Source organism: Puma concolor, chromosome B2 (assembly GCF_028749965.1).
Source record: "Puma concolor isolate L17-30 chromosome B2, mPumCon1.1.hap2, whole genome shotgun sequence".
Lineage (NCBI taxonomy): Eukaryota > Metazoa > Chordata > Mammalia > Carnivora > Felidae > Puma > Puma concolor.
The window spans coordinates 143,660,175-143,676,831 of NC_141671.1; the positions used below are offsets into that span (position 1 = coordinate 143,660,175).

General features: G+C 41.8%; 2 protein-coding genes across 2 annotated transcripts in view; both read right to left on the reverse strand.

Annotated features, from left to right (window-relative positions):
* Positions 1-4,054: 4,054 nt before the first annotated feature.
* TMEM242 (transmembrane protein 242) overlaps positions 4,055-16,657 on the reverse strand; it is a 30,076-nt gene continuing 17,473 nt past the window's right edge. Inside the window, exon 4 of the mRNA XM_025925157.2 lies at positions 4,055-4,580. Coding sequence (XP_025780942.1) covers positions 4,482-4,580 — 99 coding nt within the window. The 3' untranslated portion in view covers positions 4,055-4,481. The remainder of the gene's footprint in view (positions 4,581-16,657) is intronic.
* On the reverse strand, positions 10,287-14,428 carry LDHAL6B (lactate dehydrogenase A like 6B). The gene has a single exon (XM_086708225.1). It carries the CDS (start codon positions 11,882-11,884, stop codon positions 10,739-10,741), a length of 1,146 nt encoding a protein of 381 aa, XP_086564351.1. The 5' UTR covers positions 11,885-14,428; the 3' UTR covers positions 10,287-10,738.

A 16,657-nucleotide genomic window follows, 5' to 3' on the forward strand; every position in this document is an offset into this window, starting at 1 on the left:
TCACTTACTGTGGTGCATAAAAAAGTCTTGCTCTTAAACAAGGAGTTGGTAGGCTTGCTGTTGTACTGTTTCCACAGATACTTTACGGCAATCTTCTGTAATAAGCATCTATGAGGAAGGTCAGGGCTGGCCCACGAGCCAGCTCAGGGCAGAGGGTTTCCTCAATCACTCTCACCTTTTGCCAACAGGTCTTATTTTAGCTTTGCATGAGATTTACTATGCTAGAATTTTCTTAGCTTTGTAACCTCCATCCCAACTAAAGGATCTCTAAGTAGCTGTGGCCACTGTGGACTGAAGGGAGCTGGAAGGACAGGTGAAGGTGGCAGTGGTCATGGTCCACCCTGGTAACCCTCCAAGTTTTCCAGGGGAGGATGTCTACCACTGGGGCTTTGCTCAGAGGGATTTGGCCCCTAGAACAGGGACGATTGGAGAGGACAACCAGTAGCAATAAAATAAAAATAAACACATTCTCGTCACCGGGGTTGGCAGAGCGAAGGGACTCCACAGAGTTTGACACAACTCAGTAAGGACTTTCTGAGCAAATCCAAGCTTTCTTTTATACTCACTTCTGTCCACTTGTTCTTTTCAGACAGTGGGTCCACGCTTGCTGGAGACCCAAGTCCACGGTCAGTCACCTGGACGTGTCTGGTGGATATCATCTGTCAGGCTGCAGACCTGGGCCCCCACGCTGAGCCCGAGACATCAGGCAGGGGCAGCGCGAAGATGAATTTTGCAGCGTTTTCAGACGAGCAGGTAGTAGGTGTTTCGTAAATGTGCCAAGCTTCTGCAGTCTGCCTGATTGAGCTTCTTAAGAAAGTCGGTTAAGAATGGCCTTTATCCTTCTGTCACTGAGAGCACTCAGACGATCTCTAGCCTGCTTTCACTATTGTTTTGTTTTCTTTTTTGAGTTAAGGGATCATGCCTCACCAATGTAAGAAATACAAATTAGGTTCTGAATCACTTCGCTACGACTTGGGCAGAAGAGTTGAACTCTGTGTGCTTCTTGGTGACTGCTATTCTCATTTTCTCCCAAACCGAGTTATCTTCCATCAGGCAAAATTTGCTAACGGGTCTCACTCATTATCACAGATTAATGTCACTGCTTGCGAGAGATGCTTACTTTCTTCTTATATAAGCACAGCCTTTGATAATTAATTCTGATAACACCAATATAGAGACCTGAATACTTGACATATTATTCGATGACTCTTGGCAGAAAGAAGACTATCTCACTCGAATGTGATAAAATACTATAAAAAATCTGCATTTTACTACCTTTCGTAAGGAATTTAACTATTTGAGAAATAATTTTACATTTTACCTGGCTGATTTTAATTTATACTTAACTATTTGCTTTTTTTTTTTTAAAGAAGATACATGAAAATAGGTGGCAATATACAACATTCTCCATGAACCAAACTTAGGAGAGATTAAATTTTGCCCCAAGTGAAATAGCTAAATTCAGTGGATTTTAATTACTTTTGTCCCTATGGGCTTCTTTTTTTTTTTTTTTTTTTTTAATTTCTTATATTTTCCCCTTAGGTTGCATGATTAATTTGCAAGCTGAGTCCCATACTGTCCATGAAACTAAGCAGAACATAGGACAGGCGAGGTGATTAGATGCCACCTTTTGACTGAGCACTGAGAAAGGTTTTAGCCAACATCAGCCTGTGTCACTGCTATGGAACGAGGGTCACCTGCGGTCACGCCTCAGCTCTGCGGGGGCCCGGAGGTGGCTGACTCAAGCTCTGGATCATTAGAATCCCTGTTTCGTGTAGACATAGGCTGGTAGGCGTCATGTAAGGCGGTTCCCATTTTTTTCATTCTGGGGTTGTTTGGAAATCGTATTTTCTTGACTCTGAAAATAACAGCTGCCCATGGATACATTTTTACAAGGCAGCAATAACTTAGCAGAATACATTTTTTTCTCTTGAATGAATCCTGAGGCCTTGGAAGTCGCCCCTCCCTGCCCACTACATTTTCTCTACATTGCTTTCTCTAATAGCTCTTTCGGTGCTGAGATTCTAAACGTAAAGCTTACACTCAACCAGCGTAAGCAACGTTCTTATGGAAAGCCGCCTGAATGTTGGCTTACACGTGAAATGGAAATGGCTTGTGTTATCCATCCTTTAAAAAATTTCTAGTGCTCAGCCTCCATGAAATGGATTGCTTATGGGGAGATAATGTCTGTTCTATTCCTTTTTAAGTCTGTGAAAAATGTCATCCTGGTTAATAGGGTGATTAAAACTCTTTATGCTCCAGGAGATAAATGTGATTATGTTTGTCATACTCTACCCAAGATAAAGACAGCAAAGAAGGCAAACTTGAAATTCCATAACATTTCCTCTCTTCCATATCCAGGAACATTCAGAACTCAATACACAGATGGTACTTCACATAAAGAATAACATTATCTGTTAAACATTTTTCCTTTCCATTAACCAATTTAACAATATGCCTCTGGTATAAAAGGAATAGACAAATGACTAAATCTTCTGAAATCTGAGTTCTGACTGTAGAAAAATACCACGTCAGTCATATTGCTTGTTTTCCTTTTAACTTTCATCTTTGTTACTTCACTTCTGCTTTTAAAATGCAACTGGGAGTCTGTCCCCATCACCCTTCCCTCTGTGGGTGATTCACGATCGTTCTTATGGGAGCCCCCTTGCCATCCCTCAAGGACAACAGACGTATATGAAAAGGGTAAACAGAAGTCTGTATCCAAACATTCATGCCTTGAGGCCTCCCACAAGCCAGACCCTGTGGGAATGGGGCCCACCAAGCTCCTAGACACAGGCCATAATATCGACACAACCTGTTCCTTCATTTCGTTCAAAGACTAGAGATCTTTTCTTAGTTAAAAATGAAAGCCGAGTGAAAAGTTTTTGCTTCTCCATATACCCTGATAAATTCTGCAATCCCTTCCTTGTAGTCTTGAGATTTTTAACAGGTTACATATGAATCCCAGATGCTGCTTACACCTGTTTAATTAGTTAACAATATGGCAATTTTAACAGGGTAAGCTGGCCCAGAGAAAAATGTTACATTATGCACTTGACATTTCACTTAAAAATTTTCCTTAGAACTAAAAGGTTTCATTACAACAGGAAAAAAAAAATTAAATATACTTTATTAAACCTGATTGCTAATTAGAGCCTAAGTAATTATAAAGAAGTTGCACAACTGGTACCCAACCATATTTTTCTGGGTATACTGACATATGAAAGTACTTTTCTTTTTTCTTTTTTTTTTTAAGATTTCTTTTTTTTTATTTAAAAAAAATTTTTTTTCAATATATGAAATTTATTGTCAAATTGGTTTGCATACAACACCCAGTGCTCATCCCAAAAGGTGCCCTCCTCAATACCCATCACCCACCCTCCCCTCCCTCCCACCCCCCATAAACCCTCAGTTTGTTCTCAGTTTTTAACAGTCTCTTATGCTTTGGCTCTCTCCCACTCTAACCTCTTTTTTTTTTTACTTTTCTTTAAAGAATGTTAATTAAAAAAAAAATAATTGCGTGCAGACATTTTTCTCTGTTTTCTCGAAGAGATCATGGAGGACAGGAAAGGGCTGGGTGTGCATAGAAGAATTTACCAGTAGTTTCATCAGGGAGCCAGTACTGACTACTTAAAATTGAGACTCAATACTCGGGTAACTTTCTGGTTCAAAATAATTTGTTAAGGTAGGTGATAATTGGACTCTTTTTACATTGACAATTGAGGTAAAACAACAGTCAATATTGAGGGACACAGAACCAACTTCTCAAAAAAGTACATTTTATATCCATGGTATCGTATTATTTTAGCATGACTACTTTTCCAAGTTCTCATGATCTGTTACTGGCTTCTTATCTATGCACAAGAATTTCCAGAGCCTTGAGACGAGCTCATCAGCGACTAATTAGCACGTGCAAAGCCAGGACAGCAAATTCAGGACAACAGAGCCACACCTGCTACCTGACAAACAGGGTTTACCTGTTAACCTGTTGCTCTGGAGTCGGCCTAATAGGAGTGAGCTTTCCAAGCCCTGACAATCACATACAGACAAGAAACGCTGTTGAAACTCATTTAATTAGACACATTGAGGTACTAAGTGTGGTTAGGAGTCTGTCTATAAAGATTTTCCATCATATGTTATTATACATTTTTTTCAGGTACAAAACTTGGCTTCAGCTGTTATAAACAGACGTACTTCTCCTGGGATCTTCTACACAGAGAGGTTATCCATATGATTATTTTTAAATAGTCTTCCCAGTTTTGGGAAAACCTTAGGCACACGCATGCCCATGTGAATTTTAAAGTAAAGCGCACAGACTGGCGGCCTCCTCTGTGGACACTGAGCGCCTTCTATCCCATGAATTCAGTCAACAATGCACATGTTCCTGATGATAAATCAATCGAGGCCCCTTTGCTTCTGTGGCATCTCTGAAGCCACCCTTTCCAAAATAACCGTTTTAGACTTCCCTCACCATGCTTATCTCATTTGGATTTCAATGCTTCCTCCCACTCAAGAGTCGATTCGGAGTTCTTGGGGATTGCTGGAAATATTGACTGCATTTTGCTTCGAAAGTCTTTCATCTAAAAGGAGGAAAAAAAAATCAGTTATCAAAATTAAAAGAGCCAAAGCAATTAGAGACAGACTGTTGCTGCTGGGATGATACTTCATCGCTTGTGGGTACCATAAAAAGTAAAGACTGTGCTCCAGCTACCTTGAGAGGAAATGAGATACACCTCCGTTCTTCTTCCAAGTGGTAATCTATTGAGCCTTAAATAACATAAAACACCACTCTGAATCTGGAAGGCAACGTAATCTAGACTGTCAACCCTCCATGATATCTATTTCCTACCAGAAGAATGCTATGTTTTGTTGGCTTTTTCATATATAAAGATGCAGCTGAGAATGGAAGTTGTGTTTGTCTTAAACACACCGAGGCCATTCGTAGAAGCATTTTGGAGCTAGAGGAAAGAAGTAGAGAGAAGAAACTTAGTAAGGGTTAATAAAGAATGCATCAGAGGGGCGCCTGGGTGGCGCAGTCGGTTAAGCGTCCGACTTCAGCCAGGTCACGATCTCGCGGTCCATGAGTTCGAGCCCCGCGTCAGGCTCTGGGCTGATGGCTCAGAGCCTGGAGCCTGTTTCCGATTCTGTGTCTCCCTCTCTCTCTGCCCCTCCCCCATTCATGCTCTGTCTCTCTCTGTCCCCAAAATAAATAAACGTTGAAAAAAAAAATTATAAAAAAAAAAAAAAGAATGCATCAGAGGACAGCAGATAAATTAGAATGTTCTCATATGCCAAACGGCATTGAAAGCTCTGTGTAGAGGTTTTACCAACAGAGGTTGACTTGGAACCCGAGAGTCACAGCAGGGGCTAGAAGATCTTTAATAGGAGCGTCAACCTGGGGCACCTGGCTCCCCCTGCGGAGCATACCGTCCTAAGGGAGGACGGATCATCTTTGCATTAGATAGTGCTGGCTACGCACTTTTGATTCACGGTTTTAACCTGTCTGGTCCTGTCATGAAGATACTTCAGCACTACTGTGCAGCATTACAGTATTCTCCTCGGCCGTATCCTGACTGTATTTCTCAAAGATACAGATCTCTTCAATCAGATGTGCGAAGCACCTCAGACTCATCGACAACACCAAGACATCTCTTGGAGTGGTTATGTTGGGAGTTGGCTAATATATTTTTCTTATTCGCGGCTTATTTATTTCACTTTATTTTGAAGCTGATTCCTTACTTTGTTTCTAAACTCAGCAAGTGCATCTTGCTCAGGACTTGTAAATTCCTAGGCATTCACTCCAGTCACCGCAGCACAGCCTCTGCCGCCAGATAGATCTGTCTCTACTGGGGAAAACTCCTGTCTCTAAGCCGTAGTTTCCACATGTGTAGAAGGGAGATAACTGCCTGCTTATAGGGTTGTGAGAATTAAGTGACATAATACACGTAAAGCACAGCACCTAACACATGGCAGCACTCAATATATATTGGCCATTGTCATTGTGGCATCACCAAAGTATGTGCTGGATTCCAAGAACAAAGTTCATACGGACATAAATAATATGGTAGGTTGGCTAAAAGCATTACTTTATAGTTCTGTATCATTTTGGTTCAACTATTTTGACATTGGGGGATACATATGGTTCTCCGTTATATGTAGTCTATAGGAGGTCCATGCCAACCATCTTTTAACGTTTGGGTCCCAGACACCAGTCCTCATTACACACACATCCATGGCATGGGTATCTCTCCCTAGCCCTGTCTTCCATGCAACTCTTTGGTTTGTACTGTGACTAATCCTTCATAACACGTTGTCACCTAGACACAGTACTGGGGAGGGATTGGAAATGTAGCTCCAAATAGCAGTTCTCAAATAGTGTCATCATTTTGGTTGCCATAATCACAGGGAACTTCTATCTGCACTGGAGGAGGGGGGCAGATTCTAAGTATCTAGAATGGCCACAAAAATAATTGTTGCTTTGTCCAAAATACCAATATACAGCCCCACTGAGGCATCTTTTGCATAGACTTTCTCAGTTCCAAGACGTCTCTGGCCAGGGTCTGCTTGTGCTGCCTCTTCTTTCCCTTCACCTTTATGGCTGAACATCTGTTACAACTAAATCCAATGACAAAGTTTTCAAATGGAGTGTCAGAGAGCAAGGACATGAAGAGGATCATACGCCATTCTGCCTTCTCAGTGATGTGGAACATGGTCAGTTGCTGAGAAGAAGGTAGGAAACGCAGATGTGGTCTGGGTAGGAGTAAAGGGTGGCTGCTATTCAGCAAGGGGGGGTCATGTTGCCATTTTGTCTTCTTGGACTGATTTTTTTCTTTTCTTTCTTTATTTCCCAAGTATTGTATCATTCACCTGTCCCCAGAGTCATAAATGAGTTACTGACCCACTAGAAGAAATCGTATCTGAAAAAGAGCCAAAGAAGGATAGACAGACTTTGAAGAGGGGTAAAAGAAAGGAGGCAGATGGGATAAAGAACACCATTCGGGCCTCTTTAATTTTACAGCTGTAGAAGAGGAAACCCAGAGTCTACACTGAAGTTATAAAGAGGGCCTCATGTTACTCTAAACAATGGGGTTCCACAAATTTTTAAGCTTGTACTATTTATGTATATGGATAGGACACGAAAACCTTCAGGATTTTTCCCCCCTGTATTAATTTCTGATATGCAGTTCAGAGGTGTTGGTGTTATCAGTGATACGCTATCACAGGTCAACAGAACATTCTCCTGCTTAAAACTGTGCTTGAAAAAAGATTTAGGGGTTGAGTAAATTCAAGCAAATTTGATTATAAACCAATGAACTGAATTCCACAATAACAATGACAGCTATCGGCACAAACCATCCCCTACCCTGTACCCCACAAGTTCAGTGAGGACGGGACAATGTTGGGAACTAGAGATCCAGTAACTCAGTTTTACTCTGAAGCATTTTCCAAGCTCTGAGCTCTTACCTGCTGTCTTCCTTTTCCCTCTTTCCTCTGACTGGGGAGAATTTTTCCCTGGCTATGGGTCCCAGGGCTACGCTTCTAATCAGGGCCACTGTGTGCTACACAACTCCAGGCGCTGCTCTCCACAAAGACTAAGACAGGAATGGCACCCCCCAAGGCAATGAGCCCACTGCGCAAGAACCTCATCCCTAAGTCCCACTGATTGTGTCCAACAGGGATGGGTTGTAATACCGTCAGAAAGTATTACTTTCTAAGGCAGCAAGCCTTGAATACGGTGTCGTGACAATTGGGAAATGTATTACAAGTAATTTGTTACTAACATGGACATTCCGAAGACTGGGTATGATTGACTTTTTAGATGTTAGAATGGCTTCAAGATTATGTCTCTAATAATGTTATTCTCATCACACCACAATAGTTGTTTGAAGGGCCATATAGCCAGTAAGCCAGGAGAGAAACATGGGATACGGCTGCACATTTACCATGCATGTTTTGGCAGGGAAAAAACAACATGAAGGTTTTTGGTCTAATGCGTGGTGTGCTGAAGAACTCCTTAAAAGCCCAAGAGATGTACTCAATTAGAGAAAAACCTTACCCTTAAGAATAGTATCTATTCTTAAAAAAAATAAGCAGTTGTTGGAATTAAAAGCTCCAAGTTGTATAATGTCTTTGCCACTGACTAGCTCATTTGGCTTCAGCTGCCTCTTGCAGGACTCCGGTACTGGAGGTAGAACGATGAAAGTGTTATAGGACCGACAGTCATTTTGAAGAACCTGGAAGTTCAGCTTCTTCGTAACACAGAATAAGACAATAACTGTTACTTGAACAGGAATAATAATGGCTGCCATATGAGATTACCTATGTGTCAGGCACTCTACCAAGCACCAGGCTACTATTTAGTCTTTACAATTCTTTGTGGCAGGAATGAGCACTGCCACTTTGCATATGAGAAACCAGAGGTCAGAGAGGTTAACCCATCCATGGTGACATGCTTTCTAAGTACAACTGACTGAATGATGTCCAGGGCTCTTTCACCATAGCCACTCTGATTCTGTGACCTGGAAAGACTTGGTACCTCTATAGCCTCTAATCACATACCAGCTTTAACTAAAAATGACTCTAAAAGCACATGTACCTCTTACAATGGCTACCATTTTATTTAGAATGGTATGGCAGATTATTATTAATGTTCACCGATAGCCAGTAGTCATGTACTTCCAGATATGGGGGGGGTTATACTTCTCCACCCTCTTTAAGTTAGGTACCCACATGACTAGTTCTGACAAAAGAAATGTGCATCACTTCCAGGTTGAAGCATTTAATTGCAGGTGTTTCCAGGCCATTCTTACCTTTCCATAGAAATCATGGAAACCTGGGTTACTATGGCGGTGCCTTAAGATCAAAACAATCTGAGGTACAAAGCCACCTGTGGAGGACGGCTCCCCTAGAGATTCAAGTAAACCCACAGTGGATTTAATGAGAGAAATAAACCTTGAGCCACGCATTTGGAGACTGTTTTTCACTGTAGCAAACCCAGCCTACTCTGACTTGACATAGTAAAGAGAATTACAAAATAGACCTAAGGCGTGCTCTGATCCCCTTCAAAATTACATTAATCTTGGCTGAAACATGGCTGAATAAAAACTCAAGGGCTGGACAAAGGGGAAGAAGAACTCTGTGCAGTTAAGCTTAAAAAGCTCTTAGAATCGTCTGGAACCAAACCAACATTTTTCCCACTTTCAGAGCTCAGCACATCAATTAGTCCCATTACATGACACTGCTTCCTGGGTAGTCAGAACATTTCTAGATGTTTCCAATAAAATAGTATGGGAGCTCTGATCAGTATGGTAAAGGGTCATTTTTGGGGGTGGATTGCTGTCCTGTCTACCTGGTAAAATTCAACTAAGCAGGACCGGTTTTATTTAGAGAGGAGATGCTGGTACCTTTCCATTTTAATTAGCTTGGCTTATGTCCATATGGATCCTGAAATATGTTTGAACATACCATATTACTTATTTAATACTCAATTGCATCAAGAAGGCTAACACGAATTTGAAAATCGTTCTCATTTTCTACGTTATTAGTACATCATTTAGGTAGAGGTCAGACAAGCGTCTTCACTTTCTCCTAAACCCTCACTGTATCACATGCAGAAAGTCTAGAATCTATAGTAAAGTCAATTGATTTAGGAATAAAAAGTGAATGTGTAACTTTCTGAGAAATACAATCCCTGAAGCACTCATTAAAACAGCCAATTTTTATGACAGTGATTAACAACAGGGCACAATTCAAAAGCAAAAGCTTTGTTAACGTGAAGTAAACCGAGCGAGAGGGATGCCCTCAGAGCATCTCAGGGCCACTCTGCTGATGAGACCTGGCCTAACAAGAACAACTTGGAACACGCTTCCCGGTTTAATGTGCAAACAGGTCAGGTTCTCAGAGGCAGTTCTAAAATAATTTCAGAGGCTTTATTTTTAGCGGCGACAAAATTTAGGAATGTCTCTCTGACAAATAAATGACAGTAACACTTGCCACCTCTGTCAGGTCTCTTTCTAAAAGCTTTTTTCTATCTTTTTACACTTCATACTTTATATTGCATTAAACGCTTTATAACTGCTACCACCCAGATCACTGCTATTTTCCTATTTTAACCTAATGTTTCTGCTTCACTGCCGTCCATACACGAGCATGTGTGTACATGTGCACCCCCTTCTCCCAACACACAGGCCCTACTCACAGCTCTCATTTTATAATGCCTTTTTTTAAGGCCCACCGGAAAGGTTGTCACAGGGGCACGAAGGCAGCTGATGGCTCCTTTACAGTACTTCTGTCTGTCTGTGTATTTATTTTTACATTGTAGAGAAAGTCACAACTTCTTAAAAACAGTATATAAATGAACACAGTAGGTGTAAGCCAGCCAGAATGAAAAAATTAACATGTACTTAATGAAAATTATCATTTCTGTAACACAATAAACACCTATATCCTTTATCCTTTTGGACCAAATAGCAACTCTCTCTCTGTCTATGGCAAGTACTGGCACATCAGTGGTACAAAAACACCTTTGATGCAGTCACTTAGGAATTGTGTGGGGAAAAAAAAATCATCCTGACATCTGTATGCTAAGTAAAAAAGCTGGGGAATAAACAGATGAGTCACTGTACTTCCTTTCCTATTTCCAACTTCTAGCAATTTCAAGTTTATTAAAAAATTTGACATATACAACCCCACACCTACTATCTCTTCAATAACTTCTGAAAGATAGTTTCAAACAACTTTAAAGCTCAAGCTCCTTCTGAATTTCCCACAGTGTTTCCGCACTCTTCTTCAGACGGGCCTGTTCTTCAGGGGTCAGCGTCACCTTTACAAGGTCTGCGATACCACTCTCTCCCAAGACACATGGAACACTGAGGAATACTTCTTTGTTTATCCCATACAGACCCTTAATTATGGTGGAAACTGGATGCACTCTTCTAAGATTCCTCAAAATGCTTTCCGTTAAATCAGCTACAGATAAGCCAATGGCCCAATTAGTATAACCTTTCATTTTAATAATCTCATAGGCACTGGCAATTACATCTTTGTGGACATTTTTCCACTTCTCGGGATCTTTATCAGTTCCTATATCTGAACTCAAATCCTTCAGAGGGACACCAGCGATGTTCACTCCACTCCACACAGGGACACTGGAATCTCCATGCTCTCCAAGGACCCACCCATGACAGCTTTCAGAGTGAATACCAAGCTTTTGCCCAATCAAGAAACGGAAACGGGCAGTGTCCAGATTACAACCACTTCCAATAACACGGTTTTGGGGAAATCCACTCAATTTCCAGGCCACGTAAGTTAGTATATCTACTGGATTGGAAACAACAATCAGTTTGCAGCGAGGGCTATACTGGATAATATTGGAAATCATTAACTTAAAGATGGCCACGTTGCGCTGGACTAAATTAAGCCGTGTTTCTCCTTTTTCCTGGCGTGCACCTGCTGTGATGACCACAAGGTTGGAGTTTGCAGTGACAAGGTAATCTTTGCTGGAGGCAATAGTCGGCATTTTCACGAACGGACTGCCATGTTGCAGATCCATGGTCTCACCCTTCAGTTTGTCTTCATCAACATCCACAAGGGCAAGTTCATCGGTCAAGCCCTTTAACAGGATGCTGATAGCACAGGCCATGCCAACCGATCCGGTTCCTATAATGGAGACTTTGTTGTGATGAACGGCCTCCTCGGAGGTGAAATTCTTGATAAGCTCACACTTGATGGTCGCCATCCTGGACACGAGGGTGACGGGCCAGGCGACCGGAAGGCAGATGCCTGCCGGCTGGCGGGGACACAGCGCCCCCCTCGGGCACAGGAAATTCACTCTCGCAGCCTCCACTCTCCGGCCGGCCTGCAGGACTCCCACAGACCAGTTCATGGCTACTCACTCACGAGGTGGAGGGAGAGAAAGGAAGAAAACTGCAGACAAGCTCTGTGACCTGAGGGCACAGAGCAGCAGGTGACCGTTAGACACCTCCTGCACCTGCTACTGCGAGGCCTTGGCGGTTGGAAGGCCCCGCCCCCCCCGGTCCACTACTGCGACTGCGCGCGGCCGTGGCAGTTGGATGGCACCGCATCCACCCCCAACTACTTCGGCTGTGCGTGGCCGCGGCGTCGGAGGGCCCCGCAGCCCACTACCGCAGCTGTGCCAGTGGGCAGGCTCGCGTGGCATCTCAAGGGCCTCCAGAGTGGTACTTTGCATGTCTGCTCAGGCTGGGGTGGTAAAAGGGGTTCTCTGGCAAATTAATTCTGTAGATTGTTTTACACACATGAATTCTCTTCCATTTCTAACTTGTATAATGGGCCAACCCAGATCCCCGGGATTACGGATTTTCTATTTTGCTACAGATGCCAAGTAGAAATAATTCCAGTAGGTACAGATAAAAATAGGGTTAGATTTTCTGAACTGTATCCCTGCCGCAAAGAATAAGTTACGTGTGCTCTGTCTCCAAACGGCCGCCTTCACCATTTTCCTGCGTCTATAGGAGAAGCGGGGCTCCTGTTTTAAGTTGTATCCAATTGGAGAATTTTCTATTTGGAGAGGTTCCACTGCCTTTGTACCAGTCACGACCATGATCCACAACTGGGGCGGGGGGTGGGGGGAGTCACAGCGCTGGCAAAAAGGGGAAGGGGCCGACTGTGAGCTAGTCCAACAGTAGAAACTCAAAGGGAGATGCTGTTACTACTTTCTCATGCCAAAGGAAACCGTGTGATTCACAGTCCTGATTAAAAATTTCTCAGGTAGAAAGGTGGGGATGTAGCCTTCTATTCAAATGAAGATCTATGTTAAAGGTCTTTAAACTGGCAAATTTTGACCAACGCACAGATCAGATTATTGATTAAAGCAGTAAAATAAATATCAGTATCTCTTGCTTTCCACTGCATTTCTCTGGTCAGTCTTCTGAACTTGCTTTGAAGTTTCTAAGGAGATAGCAACTTTACATCTGATGAAATACAAATATATACCCTAATAAACCCAGTAAGCTACAAAAGTCAAATAAAAATAGTGGCACTTTCTCCCCACTTATAAAACAACTCTGACGATGTAATAATTCCTCAAAGTTCTCCTCTCCTTTTAAGAGCAATATGCTCTTGGGGCGCTCAGTCGGTTAAGCGTTCGACTTCGGCTCAGATCACAGCCTGGAGCCTGTTTCGGATTCTGTGTCTCCCTCTCTCTCGGCCCCTCCCCCACCCATGCTCTGTCTCTCTCTGTTTCTCAAAAATAAGTGTTAAAAAAAATAAATAAATAAAACAGCAATATGCTCTTCCCTAATAGGGCTCTTGGCACACACAGCCCCCTCCCAGTCAGAAAAAAGATTTCGGTTTCAGAACACCAAATCTCCACAAAATGAATATTTTATATTCAGGACTTAGAAATCTATATTCTTGTGTCACCGCAGTGCAGTCCAGGAAGAGAGGAACAATGAGCAAAGCAGTTGGTGAGGGGTGGGAAAGTGTGGCTAGTGGGGTTCCTGCAACCCTGTTTCGGTGGGACTCAGCACTCTAGCAGGGACCAGACATACTGTTTAGATGGCACAGGGTCACAAGCTCCATGATACACAAAGTGGTGACAGCATCACAAACATGAGTTCTCTCCACACTGGTAGTCAGTTTTATGGTAACCATTTGCCAAATTAACAACTGCAATTTTAAAAACAATCATCTTTATTTAATGGTGGCTAACATCACAGAGGGATCCTTTTAAAAGACCAACTTTTGATAGCTGTAGTTTCTTCTATCCCAGGCAGAATAGAAATATTTAAACCTGATGCCTGGTCCCACCTTCTTCCTATAATGATTCCTTTGACCAGTCAAGTCATTTTCCAAGATAAGTGTTCTTGAGGATGAAATTCAAGCACATAACAACTCTTAGCTAGATGACTTCTTTCTATAGTAATTTTCTTTCTAGAGTTTGAACCTCTTCAGAAATAAAATCTCTGACAGCTGCCTCTTCAGCTTTTCCCCTTAGCCACAACTAAATCAATTTTGAGAAAATAACACTCTCCAAAGTAAAAATACCTCAAACAAAGCAGCTTTTTATTTACAGTAAGTCTTGAGCTAAGAAGGGAAGAACTGAGAAAGACAAAGACATGTACATGACCTCCACAGAAGATTTAGGTCTACTCAAAGATGTGCGAAGTCAGATACAGCCAGACAACTCCCTAATGACCTGTCTGAGGTGGTTCCTTATTCCTTTCGAATGGAAAACCTAACTCAAACGATCTATTCAAAAGGCAGTATAATATTATTGCTGATGGGAGGAGGATGCTTGATTACATCACCTAGGAAGGAGGAAGCAGGAAATAAAAGATGACCAACAAGTCTCTGGACCCCAAATTGTTCCAACTAAGCCATTCTACTCCACCTGTCTGGACTCTCATCCCCAGCTCTCTGGCCCTTTTTCTATCTAGGAGTCTGGTCCAAATATTCCATCCTCTCAGTCTTGTACAATCCACACACCCCCCCCCCACCCCCCAGCAGAACTGACTTTTAAAAATCCTACGCCACCAGTGTCTTTTGCACCTTTCTCCATCATAGGATTTCTCACACACAATTAAGTGTAATTACATATGAATCTGTCACTCCAAAGGGATCACCTTTTATTTATAGCATATCACTATCCTCAAGAACACAGCTTGGTAAGCAAATTCAGTAAATATTCATCGTAGAAAAGAAGGAGTAGAGGAGTGCCTGGCTGGCTCAGTCAATAGAGCATACGACTCTTGATCTAAGGTTGTGAGTTCAAACCTACGCTGGACATAGAGATTACTTTAAAAAAATAAAAATCTTGAAAAGAAAACAAAGAATGAGTATAGAACTGAGTGAAGTAAGGCTAAAGGTGAGAGAAACAGAAAGGCATGGCTGGAGAATCCACCTAGTACCAGAGTTCTAAATGAAGGGGTAGGTAAAATGTGTAGATGCCTGTTGGGGGTTTCTTAGCAAGGCTGATGTATAAATTTTAGACTAAGCTATGGATAGGCTAAAAGATTTCTTAACTGTTTCCAAAGCCAAAGCCAATACCTCCCTTTACCAAGTTAGAACACACAAAAAAATAAAAAATAAAAAAAAAACAGTAATAATAAAAGAAAGAAATTCTACAGTGCTAGAAACACAGTAAAATAAATATGCAATGGCGGAAAGAATATTTTCATTCTTTAAACAAATATTTTGTTCTTTGGAAAGCTTTTAAAAAGTAACCACTGCATAAAACCCTTGATTTGAAAAAAAAAAAAAAAGAAAAAAAGAAGTTGCAATGAAAGAAGTGTTAATTAATATTATAAGCTATAAACTCACCAGCAAGCAAGTAGAGCATTATATAAACACAATTATTTTAAAAGTCTTCTTTGTGATTTAAAAATCATAAAATGCAAATCGTAGTTTTAAAACAAATTAGTGGGCTATGATTCTCTTGCTCATGAACTAAAATCTATACAACTCTGTAATCCTTGTGTGGGGGTGTTTAGAAATACCGGCACCTTATGTAGTTTCCTTTGTCAGCAATACGGGGAATGTTGGGGAGGGACAAAAGCAGGGCCACACAGCTTTGTCTCCTGATAGAACAAAGGTAGACTGTCACTGCAAAACAACATTGGGATCAACTTCCATTTATGGTATTCAAATATCATAACAGGAATTGGCAAATTCATCTAATAAAGAACCCAAATCCCACTTCTGTTCTTTAAAGACATCATCTAGGGGCGCCTGGGTGGCGCAGTCGGTTAAGCGTCCGACTTCAGCCAGGTCACGATCTCGCGGTCCGTGAGTTCGAGCCCCGCGTCGGGCTCTGGGCTGATGGCTCAGAGCCTGGAGCCTGTTTCCGATTCTGTGTCTCCCTCTCTCTCTGCACCTCCCCCGTTCATGCTCTGTCTCTCTCTGTCCCAAAAATAAATAAACGTTGAAAAAAAAAAAAATTTAAAAAAAAAAAAAATAAAGACATCATCTAGGGTATCTGGGTGCTTCAGTTGGTTGAGAGGCCAACTTTTGATTTCAGCTCAGGTCATGATTCCAGGGTTGTGGGATCAAGCCTCATGTTGGGCTCTGCACTGAGGGTGGAGCCTGCTTGAGATATTCTCTCTCTCTCTCTCTCTCTCTGTCCCCTCCCCTGCTCATGCACCCACATACATACATACATACATACATACATACATAAAAATAGGGGTGCCTGGGTGGCTCAGTTGATTAAGCATCTGACTTTGGCTCAGGTCATGATCTCATGGTTCATGGGTTTGACCCTTGCCTCAGGCTCTGTGTTGACAGCACGGAGCCTGCTTGGGATTCTCTTCCCACCCACCCCCCCACTCCCCGCCCTTCCCCTGCTCCTGTTCTCTCTTTCTCAAAAATAAAACATTAAAAAAATAAAAATAAAGATAAAGATATCATCTACACACAATCTTTGATGCACTTAAAAGAGCTACATGTATTAATAATTCAAAAGGAAAAAAAGGAAATATTTTAATGTAGGACAAAACATGAAAACAAGGCAATTAAAATTCACTGGTAAGTGTTTAAACATCCCAAATTGTAGCTAAAAACTGACAAAATTTAATTTTATGGCTATAGGCTCTAACTGAATAGGTGTGGTTTTATTAATTCACTCCAAGTATTCTCTGTGATTGGATTCATATAAATAATACCACAGTCCTGGATAACA

Coding starts and splice junctions, on each gene's coding strand:
- LDHAL6B (XM_086708225.1), bottom strand. CDS start 11,884: ATGAACTGGTCTGTGGGAGTCCTGCAGGCCGGCCGGAGAGTGGAGGCT.